General features: G+C 39.7%; 1 protein-coding gene across 1 annotated transcript in view; it reads right to left on the reverse strand.

The window, feature by feature from the left end:
* Window positions 1-7,368: 7,368 nt before the first annotated feature.
* The window catches only part of ARL8B (ARF like GTPase 8B), a 43,230-nt gene continuing 31,418 nt past the window's right edge, over window positions 7,369-19,180 (reverse strand). The window contains exons 3-7 of the mRNA XM_014868373.3: window positions 18,496-18,569; window positions 17,984-18,077; window positions 15,152-15,219; window positions 14,803-14,873; window positions 7,369-9,631 (exon numbers count right to left, since the gene is read on the reverse strand). Coding sequence (XP_014723859.1) covers window positions 9,582-9,631; window positions 14,803-14,873; window positions 15,152-15,219; window positions 17,984-18,077; window positions 18,496-18,569 — 357 coding nt within the window. The 3' untranslated portion in view covers window positions 7,369-9,581. The remainder of the gene's footprint in view (window positions 9,632-14,802; window positions 14,874-15,151; window positions 15,220-17,983; window positions 18,078-18,495; window positions 18,570-19,180) is intronic.

The following is a 19,180-nucleotide window of genomic DNA, read 5'->3' on the forward strand; positions in this document are numbered from 1 at the left end:
CCCCAGCCCCGCGGGCCGGCAGCTCGGGCACCCGCGTTCGCCCGCCCTGTCGCCGGGATTGGCCCGGCCCGGCCCGGCCCCGGCCCGGCCTCGAGGGGCGCGGCCGGGGACTCCCTCCCGCGCCATAGGCCGCCCGAGCGTCCCCCGCCGCCAGGCCCCGCCCCTGCCATCGCCCCGCCCCCCGGCTCTGCCTGGCCCCGCCCCTGCGCGGGGCCCCGCCCCTGGGCGGTCCCGAGGCCGGCTGGGCTGGCGTGGCGACTAGGGGCCGCTCGGGCGATGGCGAGGGAACTTCCAGCCAATGGGAGCGCGGCACGAGAGCGCCCGTCCGGCGCCGGACAGAGACGTGGCCCCGGACACGCCCGGCTTTGGGCAGAGCGAGTGTTCGCACGAGTGGGAGCGAGGTGGGACCGGAGAAAGCCGCTCTGGCTCTAGCTTAGGGATGGTGACAGTAAAAGACGTCAGAGGAGAGAAAGGGACATTTCTGTAAAGCAGCTTTTGCATAGCAAGGGCAGGGTTTTTAACTTGTCTGTTTATGATGGGGGTGGGATAGTACCTTTTAGCTCAAGACTGCACAAAACGGTATCCTGAATTCTGTTTTGATCAGAACACGGTAATTTGTAAGAATCGCTCACGGTGATTGTAGAACACGTATTTCCAGATCCTGTCCTAGAGCTATCGACCTCCAATGCAGGGTCCCGGGAACGTGTGTATAACAAGTGCTCTTGGGCGATTCTTAGCGTTTGGCAGTTTCAGGAAATACTGAGTTAGGTTATATTGCTTTTGTCTCAGAAATAGGATCGTTAACAAAAAAAGAGAGAGTGGGAGGAGTCAAGGCTGCTGCCACCAACAAATTATCTTTAGCAGGTGTATTTAACCGTCTCCCCTCCTGCCTGTCCCACTCCCGCCATCTCTCCTGTGCGCCCGCAGCAGGGACCTCACCTTTGAGGTATGGGATAGATTCCTGGTCAAATCGCTTTACCCCTTCTCTACCTACTTCCCATAATTAAGAAGGTTGCAAATGTCAGCTCTGAAGATCTATGGCTTTCATGTAATGATTCAACAGGTTAGGGCTTCTGTTTTCTTTTGTTTGCTGCATTTGGAAATGTATGCTAAGGCTTGCACTCCATAAGTTTAGACCACGTGCCTGTTATACCGAGGTTCCTGAAAAGCTTGGGAAGCAAGGCCTGACAAGTGGCCCAAATCAGAGATTGGCTGAGTGACCAAGGAAGTGATTAAGAGGATGATGAAGTTGTCATATGGCACAGTCATCACATTCTTAGGGTCAGGGGACTTGTTGCAACACAGAGGAGGTGTAATGGAGACTGAGAAGAAGCCCAAAGAAACATCTGATTACAACACAAAAGTGGTTCGCACATAGTAAGAGCCTTTTTGTTGGGTGAGCCTTATTCATCCCCCAAATCCTGAGACAGGCCTGCCCAAGCATTAGAAAGAGAATAATGAGAGCCTGGGCCAGGGGCTTTGCCCTCACAGATTCCACTTTTTCTCCTCTGTGAAAGGCATTTCTGCTGGAAGTCCAACCTCAGTGCCTGATCCTGAACTTTCAGGTCTACCATCCTGGAACTTGCAGACTGAATGTTGAATATTAAGGTGTGTGTTGTATGTTTCCTTCCTAAGCTATTTTATTGCAAATTTTACTTAAAAGTTTTAAATTTGATCTCGCACCACAGTCAACTGTAGACCACTTTGATGACAGCTCCTGTCCTCACATCAGAGACGATCTCTAATAAAAGCAAATCTCTTTAATAACCAGAAAAAAAATCCAACTTTTGAAACATGCTTTTCACAGTAAAACTGACACAACAGCTGCCAGTCATATATGTCCTGTGGTTTTTCAAAATTCACATGTTCTCGCTTAATCTTAAAAAACCTTGTAAGGTTTATTGCACAAGTCATAAGGGAAGAAATCAGGTTGGGGGACTCAAGTTCCTCGAGCCACTTGGCTCTAAGCAGAAAAAGAGCTACTGCCTACCTCTCCCACACTTCAGTCCCGGGAAACTTACTACAACTAGCTGGCCCTCAAAGCACAGAAAGATTGGTCCTTCTGCTCTTCTAAAGCCACCCCACAGGCAACAATGTTGACATTAGTCCTTGCAAGGTACAGCCTAGGATTTAGGGGCCAGGTTCAGACAGTGTTCCCTTCTCAAATTGAACAGAAAGAAAATGGACTATCTTGTTCTAGCCTTTTAGACTAGGACTCTCCTCAAGGTAAATGTGGCTGATGACTTTGGGACAACAGCTCTAGCTAATCAGAAAAGCCTAACCTTAAAAAGCAACTTTTTAAGAAACTGTTTTGTGTTGGTTTTTCTGTACGTCATCTCACAAGAGCGTCAGGAGACTGACAAGAACACTTGAAACGCACTATGGTAAAAATGGCTTTACTCTGGGGGGCGCCACAGAGAGGACAGCTAAGAACCCAGACTCAGAAGTCAGATCGCCAGGTATTCAAATCATAGCTCTGCCCTCTGAGGGACCTCAGGAAGTTACTTAACTTTTCTGGACTTGTTTCCTTATGTGTAAAATGAGGGTGATAAGATACAGCAGGTGTGACAATTAAATTATTTCATGTATATAATGTATCTACACCACCACTACATACATAGTGAGCCCTACTATTACTACTCACCAACTATGTGAACTTTTCAAGACCAGCATCTAGTAAAAGTACTTAGTACATATACACCTGAGGTCTGTTGGACGAATTAAACTAAGCCCCTCCTATTTTCAAAGCCCTATTTTAGGAGAAAAATGTGTCTAAAGAAACCAAATGGAAAATAGGACAAGGGCTAAAACTCGCCACAGTCCAAGAACAGCTGAAAGGGCTTTTGAGTCCTCAGGTCTAATTCCATTTAACTCAACCTGTTCCAGCTTCTACACATCATGGTCCTACAGCTCTGTTATTTGGGGTTATATCCCACAAGGTGATCCAAATTCAGTCTCCCTCTTACTTTGATAGTTGAACGAGGTGACCTGGCTAACAGATGTATTTCAGTGCCTTTAAAAATACCCTCCATTGTAAAAAAAAAGGCGGACATTCCAGTTATGGGACTCAGTCTTGTGAGTCTGAGTGCATGAATCAATGCACTACGTTCCTAAAACTGCAAAGCCAGAAAAAAACCCTCTGGCTCTAGAATGACCTCCAAGGGTAGTCCAAGAGCTCCTAATGTTAAATAGCAGGGTTAAAATAGTCTATTAAAAGGAGGGATTTTTCTATTCTAACAAGTAATAAATGATTTATTATCCAAAGCAATAATGTAAAAACATCAAGTGACGTAATGATGACTTTTAAAATTCTGATTACGGCTTTCTGAAGCAATATATACTTGCTTTATAAAGGAGTGGGGAGGAATAAATTTAAGCAAAAAAGGGAGGGAGGGAATTACCTATAATCCCATTATTAATTTGGTGAAGACCCAACTCCAGAATTAAAGTAATATTGTTTATTATATAGCTAGGTAAGAAAAACTAAGTTTCACATTTAGTTTAAAATTGAACAGTATATACTTATTGTTCAGACTCATTTGATGGGCAGAAATCCAGAAGTTTGTCAACACACTCTGTTGGCAAGACACGGGAGACAGACTGGTAGAAATAAAAACTGGTACATCCCCTGTGAAGGGCAATTTGGCAATTCCTAGCATAAGTACAAAGGCATTTGCCCTTTGACCCAGATATGCCTCTGTGAATTGCTGCACGTGTAAATAATGACCCAGTGCAGTATTATTTATAAAAGCAAAAAGTTATAAACAACCCAAAAGTCTATCAAAAGGAGACCAGTTAAATAAACTTTGGAATCTATTAAAAACCACACACACAGTGAAATGGGAACCCTGCTGCTGTGAAAGAGAATGAGGAACTCTGTATATTGACATGGAAAGACCGCCAGCACACAGTAAGTGGGGAAAAGCCGTGTTCAAATCAGTAGACTACCTTCTCTGTAAGACAGTGATTAGAAAAAAAAAAAAGCATATATAGTTGCTTTTTGTATTTTGTATAAAGAAAACACTAGAAAGATAAATAAAAAACTGACATAAGGGTTATCTGTAAAGGCTGGTTGGTGATGGAGGGGTGGTTACTCAGTCATGGGTGGGATCAAGAGTTCATATATCTTTTTATGTATTTTAAATTTTGAATCATGTGATTCCCTATTAAAAATCACCTTATTCAAAAAACAAATGGAACTTAGAAAAAAAGCGGTGAGCTTCCTTTCCCAGCTGTTCTAACTACTTAAACCATTAAATCAAATGCGCCGACTATCCATCCAGAACTGACATTCACCATCCATGTGCCATGCCCCAGCCCCTAGGTTACAGATGCTTCTAGAGAAAGTAAAACTATATAAATTCTCAACCCTTCTTTGAAGGGTGAGGAGAGCTAGTGCTTTCATAAATTAGCTAGTGGTATGACAAATAATAGCAATTTCCTTTTCCTCAGAGAATGATACAAATAGAAAATGGAGTCATCTAATTCATGCATTGGCTAACAGTAGATAGAAATGATGGACTCTTAATGTAGCAACAAGATAGCACATGGTGTGATAGATTGTACAAAACTCAGGGTAGGCCAAAACTGTAGATTACCTGGTATATAAGAGCTGGGTGGAAGAGATACTATAATTACCAATCCATTGATGTTCTACTTCTCATGTTCAAAAGGGAAAACATTAGTTTTGTTGGGTTTTTCCCCCTCAGTATTTTGAAAGGAAGTATTTTCTAACTGCTCCCAGTTTTCTCCAAGCTCCAAATAAATTCAAGCAGAACCTAGCCATACAGCAGTTAAAAAGTGTCAAATATTAGCTCTAAAGCATTTACCGCCAAATTGGTAGTAGGTATGTTTTTTTCCACATTGTATACCAGAATAAACATTTTTCTGCAGTCTGGAAGAAATGCTTTAAATTTTTTAAATGACTTTCAAAATATAAGCCCACGTGATTACAGTATTTCCTTCAAACAAAATGTAAGTTATTGTATCATTCTATAAATTGTCTGTGATCTCCAGCCCTTAACTATGTTAAGATTTAAAGTTATGAAATGTAAATATTTCTGTGTTTTTGGGTTATTTTCAAGTGGTAGGAACACAACATGAACAGATTCACTAGGATGAGGGGGCGTTTTCATCTCTCTTTGCTTTGTTTCACCACCATCCAAACCTCTTAGCTGCTAGAACCACAGCCTGTTAGTGGGAGAAGTTATATTAGAAATCCTCTACTTTTCATTTTACAGATGGGAAAACTGCGAAGCCAGAGGGGGTTTGGCAACTCGCCAGTCACACAGTTAACAGCAAAGAAAAGAACCCATTCTCTCAAATGCCAATCCGGCACTCCTCACAGAACCAAGCTACATTAGCATTTTAAGCTGACAACTCTTTTCCTACTCCTTCTCTTCCTTTTATGAATGCAAGACCTGCAAACCCCAGTGAAATGAGGCTAAGGTATCTTCCCCCTCTCCTGATTCCTGTAGGAAATCTGCATTATCTAAGTCATCAGCTGCCTTGGGATTTTAAAACAGAATTACCTTGCTGAAGGGAGGGCTTGTTAATGAAATGGAATAATGAATGACTACTGCTGTTGCTTAGATTAAGGCACTTCCCATGGCAGTCCATCCAGCATGTCAATGACCTGCTTCTGTTTCTCTAAGAACCTTCAAGAGGCAGCAATTACAAAAGTACCCATTTTTATTAATAGCTGAATTTTAAACAGACATTGTGCAGAGGATATTTACTAATCAACAGGAAACACCTGCTGTGGGCCACACTTTTGTAGAACTGCAAACTTAAGGGAAGTCACACGGCTAGCGTTTGCTTTCTTGTCTTCCTCTTCAAGCATCTTCACCGGCATACGTTTTTTTGAGGGCATAACCTTTGAAGTTCGTAAGAAAATGAAAATATTTCAAATAGTAAAACATGGTGGTTTCCCCGCAATGACACATTTTTAGAGTAAAGCATTTGGCCAACTGGAGGTTACAGTTATAGGTCCAGCTACAGTAAATTTAAACTTCCACTCCAGTTCTCAAACCGCCAGACGCTGAGAGGTTGAAATTACCAAATCTACAGGATTTCAGTGTAACTGGATTCTAGATGGATAGAATACACAAGGCAATTAGTTCCTCAAAAACAATGAAAACTGAAGTAGCCATGGCCCAATACATCCAATTTATTTGACTGAACCAAAGGGACTAATTTTAGAAGTCCCAATTTTTGAAAGCACATATAGACTTAGAATCAAGAGTTAAGTAACCCAAATTTATATCCCCTCCGTTCCCCTCAAAATGACAACTCCTCCAAAAATTGCTTTGGTAGGCAGTCATTGAGAAGAGGACCAAACTGGTTGCTTGAGTAAATGGCTCCACCAATTCAATAAAAGAATTTAACCCTGATATCCTAGGGACTTCTGTCCTAGAAATACTAATCACACATCCAACTGGCCACCAAGGTTTGGCTGTACAGAATGACAGTATGGATCTAGAGGAAAAGTTGAGTAAAAATACATAAAAGCATTTCTCCAACAGCTTTGATGAGATAAATGTTTGCTTTACAGTGCAAAAGATAACATACTAGAAAATAAGTCAAATGCTTTACTTTAAAAATGTGCTTTTATGGGAAAACCACATTTGATGTTTACAATTTTTTCATTCTGGGGGCCAGCCCCATGGCCTAGTGGTTAAGTTCAGCACACTCCCCTTCAGTGGCCCAGGTTCGGTTCGCAGGCACGGACCTATGCCACTTGTCAGCAGTCATGCTGTGGCAGTGACTCACATACAAAATAAAGAGGAAGACTGGCAAAGATGTTACCTCAGGGTGAAACTTCCTCAAGCAAAAAGAGGAAGACTAGCAACAGATGTTAGCTTAGGGCGAATCTTCCTCAACAAAAAAAAAAACCCAAAAAACTGTTCATTCTGGAACTAAAGTCAGTAAGTAAGCATGTCTCATGGTTTGTTTATTAGTAGAGTTCTGTTATGATTTTTGAAACAACTGGATATAAAATACTTAATTAGAGACTGGCCCGGTGGCATGGTGGTTAAGTTTGCACACTCCACTTTGGCAGACTGGGGTTTGTGGGTTCAGACTCCAGGTGCAGACCTACACACCATGCTCATCAAGCCATGCTGAGGCAGCATCCTGCATATAAAATAGAGGAAGTTTGGCACAGATGTTAGCTCAGCGACAATCTTCCTCGAGCAAAACGAGGAAGATTGGCAAGAGATGTTAGCTCAGGGCCATTCTTCCTCACTAAAGAAAAGAAAATGCTTAACTAGCTCTTGCCACTTTTAGAAGTCCTGAATTTGGTGTATCATGAGAGTTTACAAGTAGTAGCACCTCCTCCACACCTCCCACAAAAAAGTGCAATATCAATTCTGTGGATATTTTAAAAGTTTATTTCTATTTTAACTAGCCCACAGACCCAATTCTTTGAGAGCTGAGCTGATTTTTTTCTAACACACAGTCTATGGAGCCTGCTCATGGTAACTTTCTCTCCACCCCCCTCCCAAAAAAGTCAGCACCTTCCATCATGATGCACATTTTAAGTTAAAATCGTCAATACAACCCTCAAAATGCAAGTTTATTGAATAAAGATGAGAAGAGCAGTAAACAGACAAAAAAACGCATCCACCTAAATAAAAAAAATTCACATATTTACAAAGTTCAGTAACTGTTAAGTTTTCACATGCAGAGGTTAATGCACAGGAAAATGTTGGTAGTAGTGTTTGGATGTCTTGAAATGCTGAAAGAATGAACAGACACACAAACACATTAAGATTTAGCGATAGGTCAATTAACGAACCTATGCGATCCCCACACAGTCACACATTCTAGTTCCGATTCCTCCTTTCAGGCACAAGCAAATTGCCACTTTCTGTGTAATGGTTCACAGTGACCGCTAATGGTGTTGAACTACAGTAGCAAGTTTAAATATCTTCATTTACAGAACCATCCATCCTATCAGGGAAGTATGCAACATGCTTCAAAGAATAAGAACAGAATTTTAAAAGCTGAGATTCTACTCATAAAAATCTGAATGGAGAAAAACAAGTAGTGTCTGTGCAAGACAGTGCAGTATTTTGTACAGACTACTGTTAAGGCCATGGCAGTCTATAAATTAAAACTGGTATTCATTAAAAGAACTTACTGTTGACTGCACTTTGAGTGCTCAACACATTTGGAAATGCACTGACTACATGGGTGCTGCTTAACAAAAACAAAATCACACACAGTGTGAGGCAACGCATCAGCAGGTGTACTATGGAGTTTCATCTACTACAGTGCTCTATGGGAATAACGATTTACAAGTGAACCAGTATTAATATGTCCCTTTATGTATATGGAGATCACTAAACTACAAAACATGTTCATTTTAAGTTTTTACACATCTCTGTATCATAGAAGCAATAAACGGCATCAGTTCCGCAGCTCTCGGTGGGACTGATCGTTAAACAACCTGTCGACGGTGCGCGTGATTACATTAGATAAAGCAGGCAGCTCTAGAGTTGTCACAATAATCAAGACATCTAATGGCACCAGACAAAAGAGTGCCAAACCTTACATCAATAAGAGAGAAAAATAAGAATTTTTCTTTGTTCATAAGTGTCTATTGTGCTGAAAGTCCACTTTATGACTGGATATAAAAAGTCAAGAGTAAGAGTGTCATGCAGCAGCACTGATTTAATGACTGGAGATAGAAAGAACAAACAGGTGTTTGAACAAAGTGTGACATTCTTAACACGTTTTATTATATTGGCTGGAATGCTCTAAATTCATGAAAGCTTTTGCGAAAATCTTCAATTCCCAACCCCTTAAAAAAGTGTGTTGAACCAGAAAAAAAAGAAGAAAAGATATAGAAGTAATGATCTGGACAGATACAAAACAGCATGCCTTAGTTCCTCCCATACCCCCAACTGCTTTCCAGTGATGAAGAATTCTCAGAAAGCAGAAATGTCTTAAAAATTCATCACCTAAGATCTCACCAGAGTAAAGAACCAATAACAACATTAAGCTGGTGCCTCTGCTCCCTCTTCAGACTACTGTTTTAATTCCTAAGGTGTAGTTATACATTTTACATGCATTTGTGAGATATGTAAACATTATATTTACATCCCACCTTAGTCAGGCTAAAGGTTTGCTAAATTCTGTGTGTGGCACTAGAAACTTCATGCTGTATCAAGTCAGTATCAATATTAAGCTACTGGACTCTATAATGAAATACCATAGTTGGACGTTTACTGAAAACCAATATAAAAGTCTGGCCCAGAAAGACCAGAACAGAAATATGCAATTTTCTTGATTTAAGATGGTCAAAAGTGCGTTTTTTACAAAAAGCTCTACACACTGTTTAAGACAAGTATGTATAAGCAGCCTTTTTTTGTGTGCTGACTTTATCATGACAACTCTAGCTGATTCTTTATGAAGGATTAGGGATACACATCTTCAGCAGTGCACATGAGAAATAAACTCTGAAAAAGGCAATTTCTTGGGTTTAGGAAGGACCGTATTCTGGGAAGTACTTCAGAGGAACGGACAATAATTCTAAGATTATAGCCAAGAAGGACTGGAAGACTTCAGGAGATGCTTCAGCTTCTTCTAGATTTTGAATGTTGAATAAGCCACTGAAGTGTGATATCTAAAGATGGAAAAAAAAAGTGAAGACATTAAGATACCACAGTTAAACTAAATATCAGAGATAATACTTAAAATGCAGCGATTTCAAAGCACATGCTGGGCCTACCCTCTTCTGCTTTTCTCCATGTATACTCCTGTTCTCCATTACCTGAACTTCAAGAAGATAATCTGAGGAATTACAAGAGAGACTGAAGAGTCTCTAGTTTAAAAGTTCAACTGTGTACAGGCCAGCTTGTGCCATCTTTTATTCATTTAAAAATTTACTGATTGCCTATAAGATCAGATATTGTATGTGAAGTGCCAGAAAAGCAAAGATTGGGGGGAACCCTTCTCTGCTCTCAAGGAGCTTTTAGTGTAACAGTCAGAAAACATACAAGTAATCATTTGGGGTTGAGGGGCTTCCCCAGAGAATTTCAGGCAAAAGAAACAGCAACCGCAAAAGGATAAACGAAGGCATGAAACAGTGTGGAGCTCTGGATGGATGATGAGTGATAAGATGTGGCTGAAGCACAGAGATGGGGAGGGGGTTGCCACTCACTGATAAGGCTAGAGCAGGGGTTCTCACCCTTATCCTTTTGACATTTTGGGCTGGATAATTCTTTGCTGGGAAGCCGGGAGGGCCCTTCCTGTGAGCTGTAGAATATTCTGCAGTATCCATGACCTTTATCACTAGATGCCATTATCACCCCTCCATCCTTAGTTATGACAACCAATTACGTCTCCAGATATTGCCAAATGTCTCCTAGAGAGCAAAATTGTCCTCAGTTGAGAACCACAGGCCTAGAGGGAGCCAGATAACCTTGTACGCCATTCTAAGATCCTAAACAGTTTGGATTTTATTCTCAAGTCAACAGGAAGTTATTGGAGAATTTTAAGCAGGGAAATTATATTAGTTTTTTAAATAAGATCAACCATGCAACAGAGGAGGACAGCTCAGAGGGCTGCCAACATAGAGACTTGACTATTACAATAGGAATAGGAAAGGGCTAAGGGTCTGAAGCAAACCAAGTGCTGTAAAGACAGGGAGGAGTAAAATGAGGAGCATGGTTAAGATATAGAACTGAAAGGACAGACTATATGTAGTGGGTGTGAAGGAACCTTCTGCCCTGAATGAGTATGTGGGTCATGGAGCTGCTGACTAACACAGTGGCTACAGGAAGAACAGCCTGAGAAAAGAAGATTAAGAATTCAGCTAAAAGTACACCAAGTTTGAGGTACAGAAGGTAACACACATGAGATGTCCAGCAGGTAGTTTTAGCTATACGGATCTGAGGCAGACATGGAGCCTGGCAAGGTATCATCGCATGGCTGGCAACTGAAGCTACAGGAGGTAAGATTAGCCAGGAAAAGCACTTAGACTGATAAGAGAAGGCAGCAAAGTCAAAACACTGAATTACCGTCTTTGCGTTCTTTGAAATGTATTATCCACATAAAGGGTATGTGCACTTCTATTAGAAGCAGCACTCTATTCTCCAAGCCTGAAGGATGAGTGCAAATGCAAGCTCCCAGTTTCCCAGCTAACATGCATTAGAGAAACTATAAGCCACACACATATAAAGAATAGCCTAGAGCTGAGATATGAACAAACAGGACCCATTCAGAGTTGTGGAAACAATGAATTAACTGGACTGCTGGAGCAGGTCATTTGCACTTCAAATGGAGGACAGCAGTGTGTAATAAGAGCAAGAGCACGTTCATTTGAAATGAATAGGGGAAAAGGTAAATTTGAAAGTGAAATGATCAGGTTTAAATATTTAAGAAATGCACTAAAAAAAACAGATAAACAACTGTGGACACTGGACAGAAATCATATCCTAAAGACACATGGATCCTTAAGACTAGATAAAAAGGCAGAAAAGAAATAAGATACTCAGATGAAGGAGTCATCTTCCATAACAAAAAGGCCCACAAGTATGAGCCATCTTTGCAAAGAGCATCTTCCTAGAAGTAATCTATTCTGTGTACGGTTTGAGGACACATTACTAATGAAACCAAGGCACTTCATTTACCACATCAGGAAGCTGGAAGTATAACACACAACCCATGTGCACTGAAATACTTTTTGGATCAATTTAGCAAAATCATAAATTTGGTACTAAAATTTGTTATAAAAGCTGAAATTAGGAGGGTGTTCTGACTTGATCACCCAAGAAGTCTAATTTACTTGGCTGTTAGTTATATTTCTAGCTCCAAACAAACAGGCATTTGGATTTACAATTGTTTTGGATTTGCTTGTTTTGAATCTGGTTAGAGTTGATCAGCTTCCTTGGGCTTAATAAGACTCCGTGAATCCAGAGTTCTGCAATCACAATCCTGGTGACTATGGAGCTCTACAGCAAACTCTGAAGATCAGCCTCAAACAGAAGTTCTCCCCAGCTTCCCTGCAGTTACTTCATAAATGAGCTCACAAGATTTTTTCAGAAAAGTATGTGGCTAGTTTGTCATGCTGGTAAAACAAAGGATATTTTTTTTCTCCCTTCGAAAACTTTTTTTTCTTATTTTAGGAAATACTAGAGAAAATATAAGGGAGTAATAGATTTAAAAAACAGCACAATGTATGAAAAATTATGGTTATGTGGAACAGGGTTTCTCAACCTCCCCATTACTGACATTTTAGGCTGGACAATTCTGAGCTGTGAGGGCTGTAGGATGTTTAGAACATCCACCATCTCTACCTACTGGGTGCCAGCATCACCCTCCTTATTATGACAACCAAAAATGTTTCCACATATTGCCAAATGTCTCCTGGGAGAAAAATCCCCCAATGAGAACTACTGGTGTATAAGTAAATGCTCTCTTGGGGGCACAACTTAAAATTTAAGAAGAGTTCCCTTCAACATAGAAAAAATATTTTTTTCAAATAAACTCTAAGTAACCCTAAGTACCTGAACAGTCTGTTCTCAAATTAACTGAATGCTCCCAGTGTAACAAGTCACTTATTCTATCCATTTAATAGAGGAGAATTTGTGTCCATCAGCAAAGCAAGCATAGATTGTTTGGGGTGGTCTTTAAAGGAAGCCCAGAATCAGCCCAAAAACTATCAACACTTGGAGCTCCTCAGAGCATGTTTGAGAGGGGCGGGAAGGAGTTGAGATACAGACTGGAACTGACTTGAAGAAAGTATGATGAGAACCAACACATACTGAAGAAAAGCTAAAGAAAAAAATATCAGAATACCTTGTTAAACACACTATTTATTACATTTGATTCCAATATACTTTTTTTTGTTAATTGATGTGACTATAGAAGAAGGGTCAGAGAGATAGAATGCTTTTGGCTTTGAAGATGGAGGAAGGAGCCAGGAGCCAAGAATGTAGGCAGTCTCTAGAAGCTAAAAAAGCAAGGAAATGAATTCTCCCCTAGAGTCTCCAGAAGGAGCATAACCTGCAACGTCAGTCCTTGATTTCAGCTCGGTGAGACCTGTGACAGGTTTCTAACTGACAGCAGCACTAGAAAACTAATACACTCAGGTGATGTCCACCATACGTCAAACAGTGGTGCAATTCATTTTCTCCCTCTCACAAAAGAGTTTTTAAGTTGTTGCCATTATGCCCATTTTATAGATGAGTAAAAACTGGAGATAAAGGAGGTTAAGTGCTTTGTGCAAGGCCACTCAGAAAATAACTCAGGACCAAGTGCTCAAGCCTGAGGCTGACTGACTCCAAAGCCCACTGTTTCTAACCCACTACGCAGCATCGATGGAAGGCCTCATTTTTCTACAGTGACCCACAGAGATTTTTGTCACCAGTGACCACCAAACTGGGATAGGGGAAGCAGCCATGAAAATCCCTAGGCTCCTATCCATCTGTTCAAGGCACGTGCATTAAACTTCCCTTTCAAACTTTGGTTGAGCCTGTCAGGCCAGAAAAGAATTGTGACTTAGCTTGAGTATGTTTTGTCATGAAGGTATCCGTTACTCTTGATTATATTTTACCGTACTGTTATAGGTCTTTTCACTCAAGCAGCTAAACGCTGAATAGCCTTTCATCTTATCAAATACTTCCATTTGTCTTTATTTTTTTTTCAGGGAGATTAGCACTGAGCTAACTGCTGCCAATCCTCCTCTTTTTGCTGAGGAAGACTGGCCCTGAGCTAACATCCGTGCCCATCTTCCTCTACTTTATATGTGGGACGCCTACCACAGCATGGCTTTTGCCAAGCGATGCCATGTCCGCACCCGGGATCTGAACCGGTGAACCCCAGCCACCAAGAAGTGGAATATGCGAACTTAGCTGCTGCGCCACAGGGCCGGCACCTTGTCTTTTTTTTTTTTTTTTTTAAATCTTTTGACCCTCTTCACCCATTCCAACACACTTTTATTAAATTATCCCTCACCAAATTAGTTAGGAGACTAAAGTTGAGACAGATATATTATTCTTTAAGAATACTGTACTGGATTGAAGAGTGTCCCCTAAAAATTTACATTCGGGTAGCCCCTAATCCAATGATATGTGTCCTTATAAGAAGAGAAAACAGACACACAAAGGAGAAGCCATGTGAAACCAGAGGCAGAAACTGGAATAATCCATCTACAAGGCAAGGAAAGCCAAAGACTGCTGGCAACCACCACAAGCTGGAGAAAGGCAAGGAGGGGTCCTCCCCAGAGCCTTCAGGGAGAGCATGGCCCTGCCTAGACCTTGATTTCAGACTGCTAGCTTCCTCAACTTGAGGGAATATATTTCTGCTGTTTTAAGCCACATAGTTTGTAGTACTTAGCTATGGCAGCCCTAGGAAACTCATACAGACACTAAGTAGATAAAGGGTATTTTTGGCTTATGCCTCCAACAGAGTGCTAACATACTGCAGTAATATACTTGTTCAATAAATGAAAAATTGTTGTAGTGCCTATAGACCAATTTTTGTAAAGTCTAACTTTAAAAACATCGTTATTTGTAATAAGGCACAGCTGGATACCAGCTCTGCAAAAATTAATGCAATAAATTGATATTACATAATGCTGAACTTCCTGTCTTTATTGCATTTACTTCTTTAAATAGCACAGAGCAGATTGTAGTCAAAAGGTATAATTTCTACTCTTCTTCCTGAGGCAAAAGCAACACTACTCTATAAAGCAAGCCACTTAAACAGAAATGAGGATAATAAATAAGAAGAAGCATTAGACATCCCTTCCAATGATACTCATTTCTTCCAAAGACACTAGTCATTTCTTACCTATATTATCTTTTTCTTTGCAAGAAATCGAATAGCAGCAAATTTCTCTATCCTGAATAGCAGACAGATTCCTATAAAAAGCAGAATTAAGAGAATAAGTCTGTGCTTTAAAACAAGTGTCACACTTATCACTCTTTTTGCTCAATCTTACTTGTTTTTTTATTACTATACTGAAGAAATTATTTTACTATTACTAAAATGTTAGAGATTCACTTCTCTGGTAGGCCAAGTTTAAATACCTAAACCATGGCTATGATAATGTAATGATGCTAAACAAAGTAGTGGGCAAAATAGTATAACTTAGAACAAAATTTTTTTTTAAATGCCATCATTCATTCTTCAGACATACATTTTTTCAATTAGCTGTTTCTCATCCAAGGCATTAGGAAGATCTCTCTTGTTTCCAAGTACTAGCACCTTTAAAAAGAAAAGATATTAAGAGCAAACTTTTATGTAAGAAAATGTCACAGAAGTATATCCTATTCATATCTGCAGATGTTAAAATTAGAATGCTACTACATGCCATAATATTAAAGTGTAACTGGTGACCTATCTCGTTCATTTAATCGTTCAAATTAGCATCTATTTTAACTTCTACCACATAGATGCCCTTAATTCAATATGTGGCTGCCAATTTCTATTTAAAATATTGTAAGTCTCTGATACACATTCTGCTATTTATTAATAAATCTTTACCAAAATGTGAATATGATCTTAACAATCAAGGGTGGAGGAATAATTTTTTTAACCATTTTTTTATCTGTTAGCCATTAATCATGTGACATGTACATAAGCTTTTAAAATTCTGGATCCATCCTACAGAATATCATGTATAAATATTCTAAAACAATGGATAAATCTGGCGATCAAGATGAATACTGTAGCAATACACCCTTGGATAAATATTGTCCTCTGATTGCTAGATATGCTTTGAAAAGGGAGGAAAGCATGGATGGGCTTCTCAATTACCACTCTGTCTTTCCCAGATATAGCCTTTCTGCCTCACAGAAAGCAAAGAATATGAGTACATACAACGTTATTTAATAACATCCATATTCTCAATCAGTGTTTTCTAGGAACTTGTATCTTTGACCCATCCTAACAAAGTACACATCATGTCTACCTTGTCATATCTACTTCTTTCACTTAATACATCCCCAACCCTGACTCCAGACACTTTGACCAACTCTACTCATAGGCCTGAGACTATTTCACACAAAGGACAAGGAAACAAGGACAGAGGCACAGAGAGCCAGGGGCACTGGGAGCTCAGAGGGGAATGTTAAACTACAGGCAGTTGGAGAGCCAAGAGCCAAATCTCAGCACCTTTGGTCAGTTGTCTTCCCTTCCCCAATTCTTACCTCTCTCTAGACTCTTATTTAAGTCACTCCAGCTTCTCAAGCTGGACCTACCTTAGTTCCTAATACTACATCCTGGTCATCTGTGATCAGCTGTCAGGTCTGAGGTTGCCTGGCATCTTAGCCCTCTTCCTACATTTAAGAAATCCCCCACCTTTTGAATCTGCCTCCCAGTAAAGCTACTTGCTTCTGTAGATAATTTCTTTCCCAGCTTTCCTTTCTGCTAGAGCATGGACACATAATCTAGGATCAACCAAAACTCTGGATAGAGAGCCAGTGATTAAAGAAAGCAGGAATAGAGAACCCATTCTGATAGAGAAGGAGCATTAACTAAATGACTTTCCAATCAGAGCAACTGAGTCTAGTGTTCCAAAACTGCAGGTCACCAGACTTATTCCACAGTGTGAGTTTGAATGTGATCCTCACAGCTGCTTAGCTTCCCTTGTTCCAGCCTATTTTCTGAGCCTGGTTATGAACAGCCTTCTTAGAGACTCTGTAAGCTACCCAATATCCTTTCAATGAACTCCTTTCTTAAATCAGCTTTTTATTGCTTGCAACTAAGAATCCTTACAGTGACCAAGATAAGACTGATTTTTACTTATGGTATATAGAAATAGTTTTTAATATAAAAGAAAAATAGTAAGCTTTGAAGTCAAGATTCAAAACCTGGCTGTGCAACATACTAATGGCCACGTCATCTTTGAGTGAATAACAACTGTTACAAAGGAGGGATAATACCACCAACCTCAATATGTTGTGAGAATTATTTGATAATATACCTCAAGTATCTGACACTCATGAATGTGTCATGAAGCAAAAGCCTGGTCCTTTTCCAGCATTCCTGAGCTCAGCAAATGGCACCACTTTCCATCTAACTACGTGAGCCAGGAACTAGGAATTATTCTTCATATTTCCCCTTATAATCCATCGCCAAGTCTGGTGGACTGTGTTCCTAAATATCCCCAGAACCTGTTTCCTTCTTACCATCTTGTCTATACCACCCTAATCCCTGGTACTCTAATTTGCCAGGACAACTTCAATGACTTCCTAAAACTGTCCTCCTTATAGTCCCTCTTGTCATTTCAATCCATTCTTAAACTGAAATCAGAATAATTTAAATAATAAAGCTGATCATTGAAAACACAACAATGGCTTCCCTCACAGTCCAGCCTAGCACGGCCTCCTCTAGTGTCCCAGCTGCCGCGTGGCTCACCACACTCTACCCTATCTTCCCCACTCTGCTCTGTGCTCTAGAGAGACTGGCCTCCTCTCAGTGCCCTGCTCCCTTCTACTAAAGGGTCTTTGTCTGGAACTCTTTTTCCCTCTAATCATCATATCCTTCACATGCCTACACATCCCTCACATCTCAGCTTAAGTATCACTTCCTTCCTTCTTCCTTCAAACTAGATGAAGTCTCCCCTCTAACTTACAACTTTCATAGCTCCCTGTACCTTTCCTTCGCAGCATGTATCAGAACTGTATTATTCAAGTGATTTCATATCATCTACCTTTCCGACGAAACCAAAAGCTTCATGATGGCAGGGAGCATGTTTCTATTCACTTCTGTTCATCACTATAACCCCAGGACTGAGCACTGCTCCTACCGCATATAGTTTAATAAATAGCTAGTTAAGAAATGAATAAAAAGCATAGTACCCAGTATATGGCAGATATTCAGTAAATATAAGCCTTCCAGACTTTAAAGCAGAATCCATTTTACTGATTTCAAACATAATTAATATAATCGTATAATTATAATTTTAATAATATAATTATAAATATTATAATCATATAATGTAAAATAACAAGTACTCCATACTTACTGGAATTCCTTGTAACTGTGGTTTATCTAGAAGATTATGTAGCTCATTTCGAGAGGCTTCTATCTTCTCACGATCTGCAGCATCTATCATGTAACTTTAAAAAAAATAAAGTGATTTCAATATGCCTTCTTCATATTCTCTGATGATCACAATTAAGTTTACAGATCTTTAATTTTCTTAAGATTTACAGTACTGAAATTGTTAATCAAAATAAAGTCCTAAATAAAGAAAAGCTCAGCACCCAAAAATACTTTCAAATAGATTGTTCCTAGGGGCTAAGACATTTGTAATCCTTAAATATAAAACATTTATATCCCTTAGCTCTTAACTGCATAAACAAAAAACAAAATTCTCATTCTATGATTAAATTTTTAGTCTCATGTTAATGGGATTACACTAAGAAAATATCTAAGAAACGCTGTTATTGCCTAAAATAAAAATTGAGCCTTAGAAGTACTAAAAACAACTTTTTTCCTTGAAATTTAAATTGACTTTAAAAGAAAAGTGCTTACACGATAGCATTGACTCCTCTGCAGTACCGTTCCCACATGCTCCGGAATCGGGGTTGTCCTCCTATGTCCCAAATCTTTAAATCAAGACGGACAATTCTTATTAAAGATTTTTCAAATACTACAATGAAGGAAAAAGTAGCAGATGGAGGAGAGAGAGATCGGACAGATATGTTCATTTCCACTATGTTACAGCCACACTGCTCCTGAAAGATTTGAGCTCAATCAAGCTCTTAATCTGGAAGTTCTTGGAGCTACTTCTAAATGTGAAGTCCTAATATGTTTACACTAGATCTAGTAAGTTCTGCTTGAGCAAAGATTTTGTTTTTGTGCAATATTTTCTTTGCCTGTTAACCAATAAATTTCAAGTACTGAAAATAAATATCTTTAAAATAACACTTTTAGAATCTACAGAATCATGCATTACAGCCAGATTTGAATGTCAAGACAGAAAACAACGGTTCATTCAGAATCTATTAAAATTTAGTCGTCTGATGGGGTATACATTAATGCCTGACCATTTTTAATTGCTGTGTATTCTAACATAGCCAACATTCCTTAGGTTTTTTCCTTACATAAAATTATTTTATCCATATGAAAGCCACTACTCACAATTATTCCATTATTATGCCTACTCTGCAGGGTACTATTCTGGGCACTGGGCTACATAAGAGTCTTAAGTTATGGT

Source organism: Equus asinus, chromosome 21 (assembly GCF_041296235.1).
Source record: "Equus asinus isolate D_3611 breed Donkey chromosome 21, EquAss-T2T_v2, whole genome shotgun sequence".
Classification (NCBI taxonomy): domain Eukaryota; kingdom Metazoa; phylum Chordata; class Mammalia; order Perissodactyla; family Equidae; genus Equus; species Equus asinus.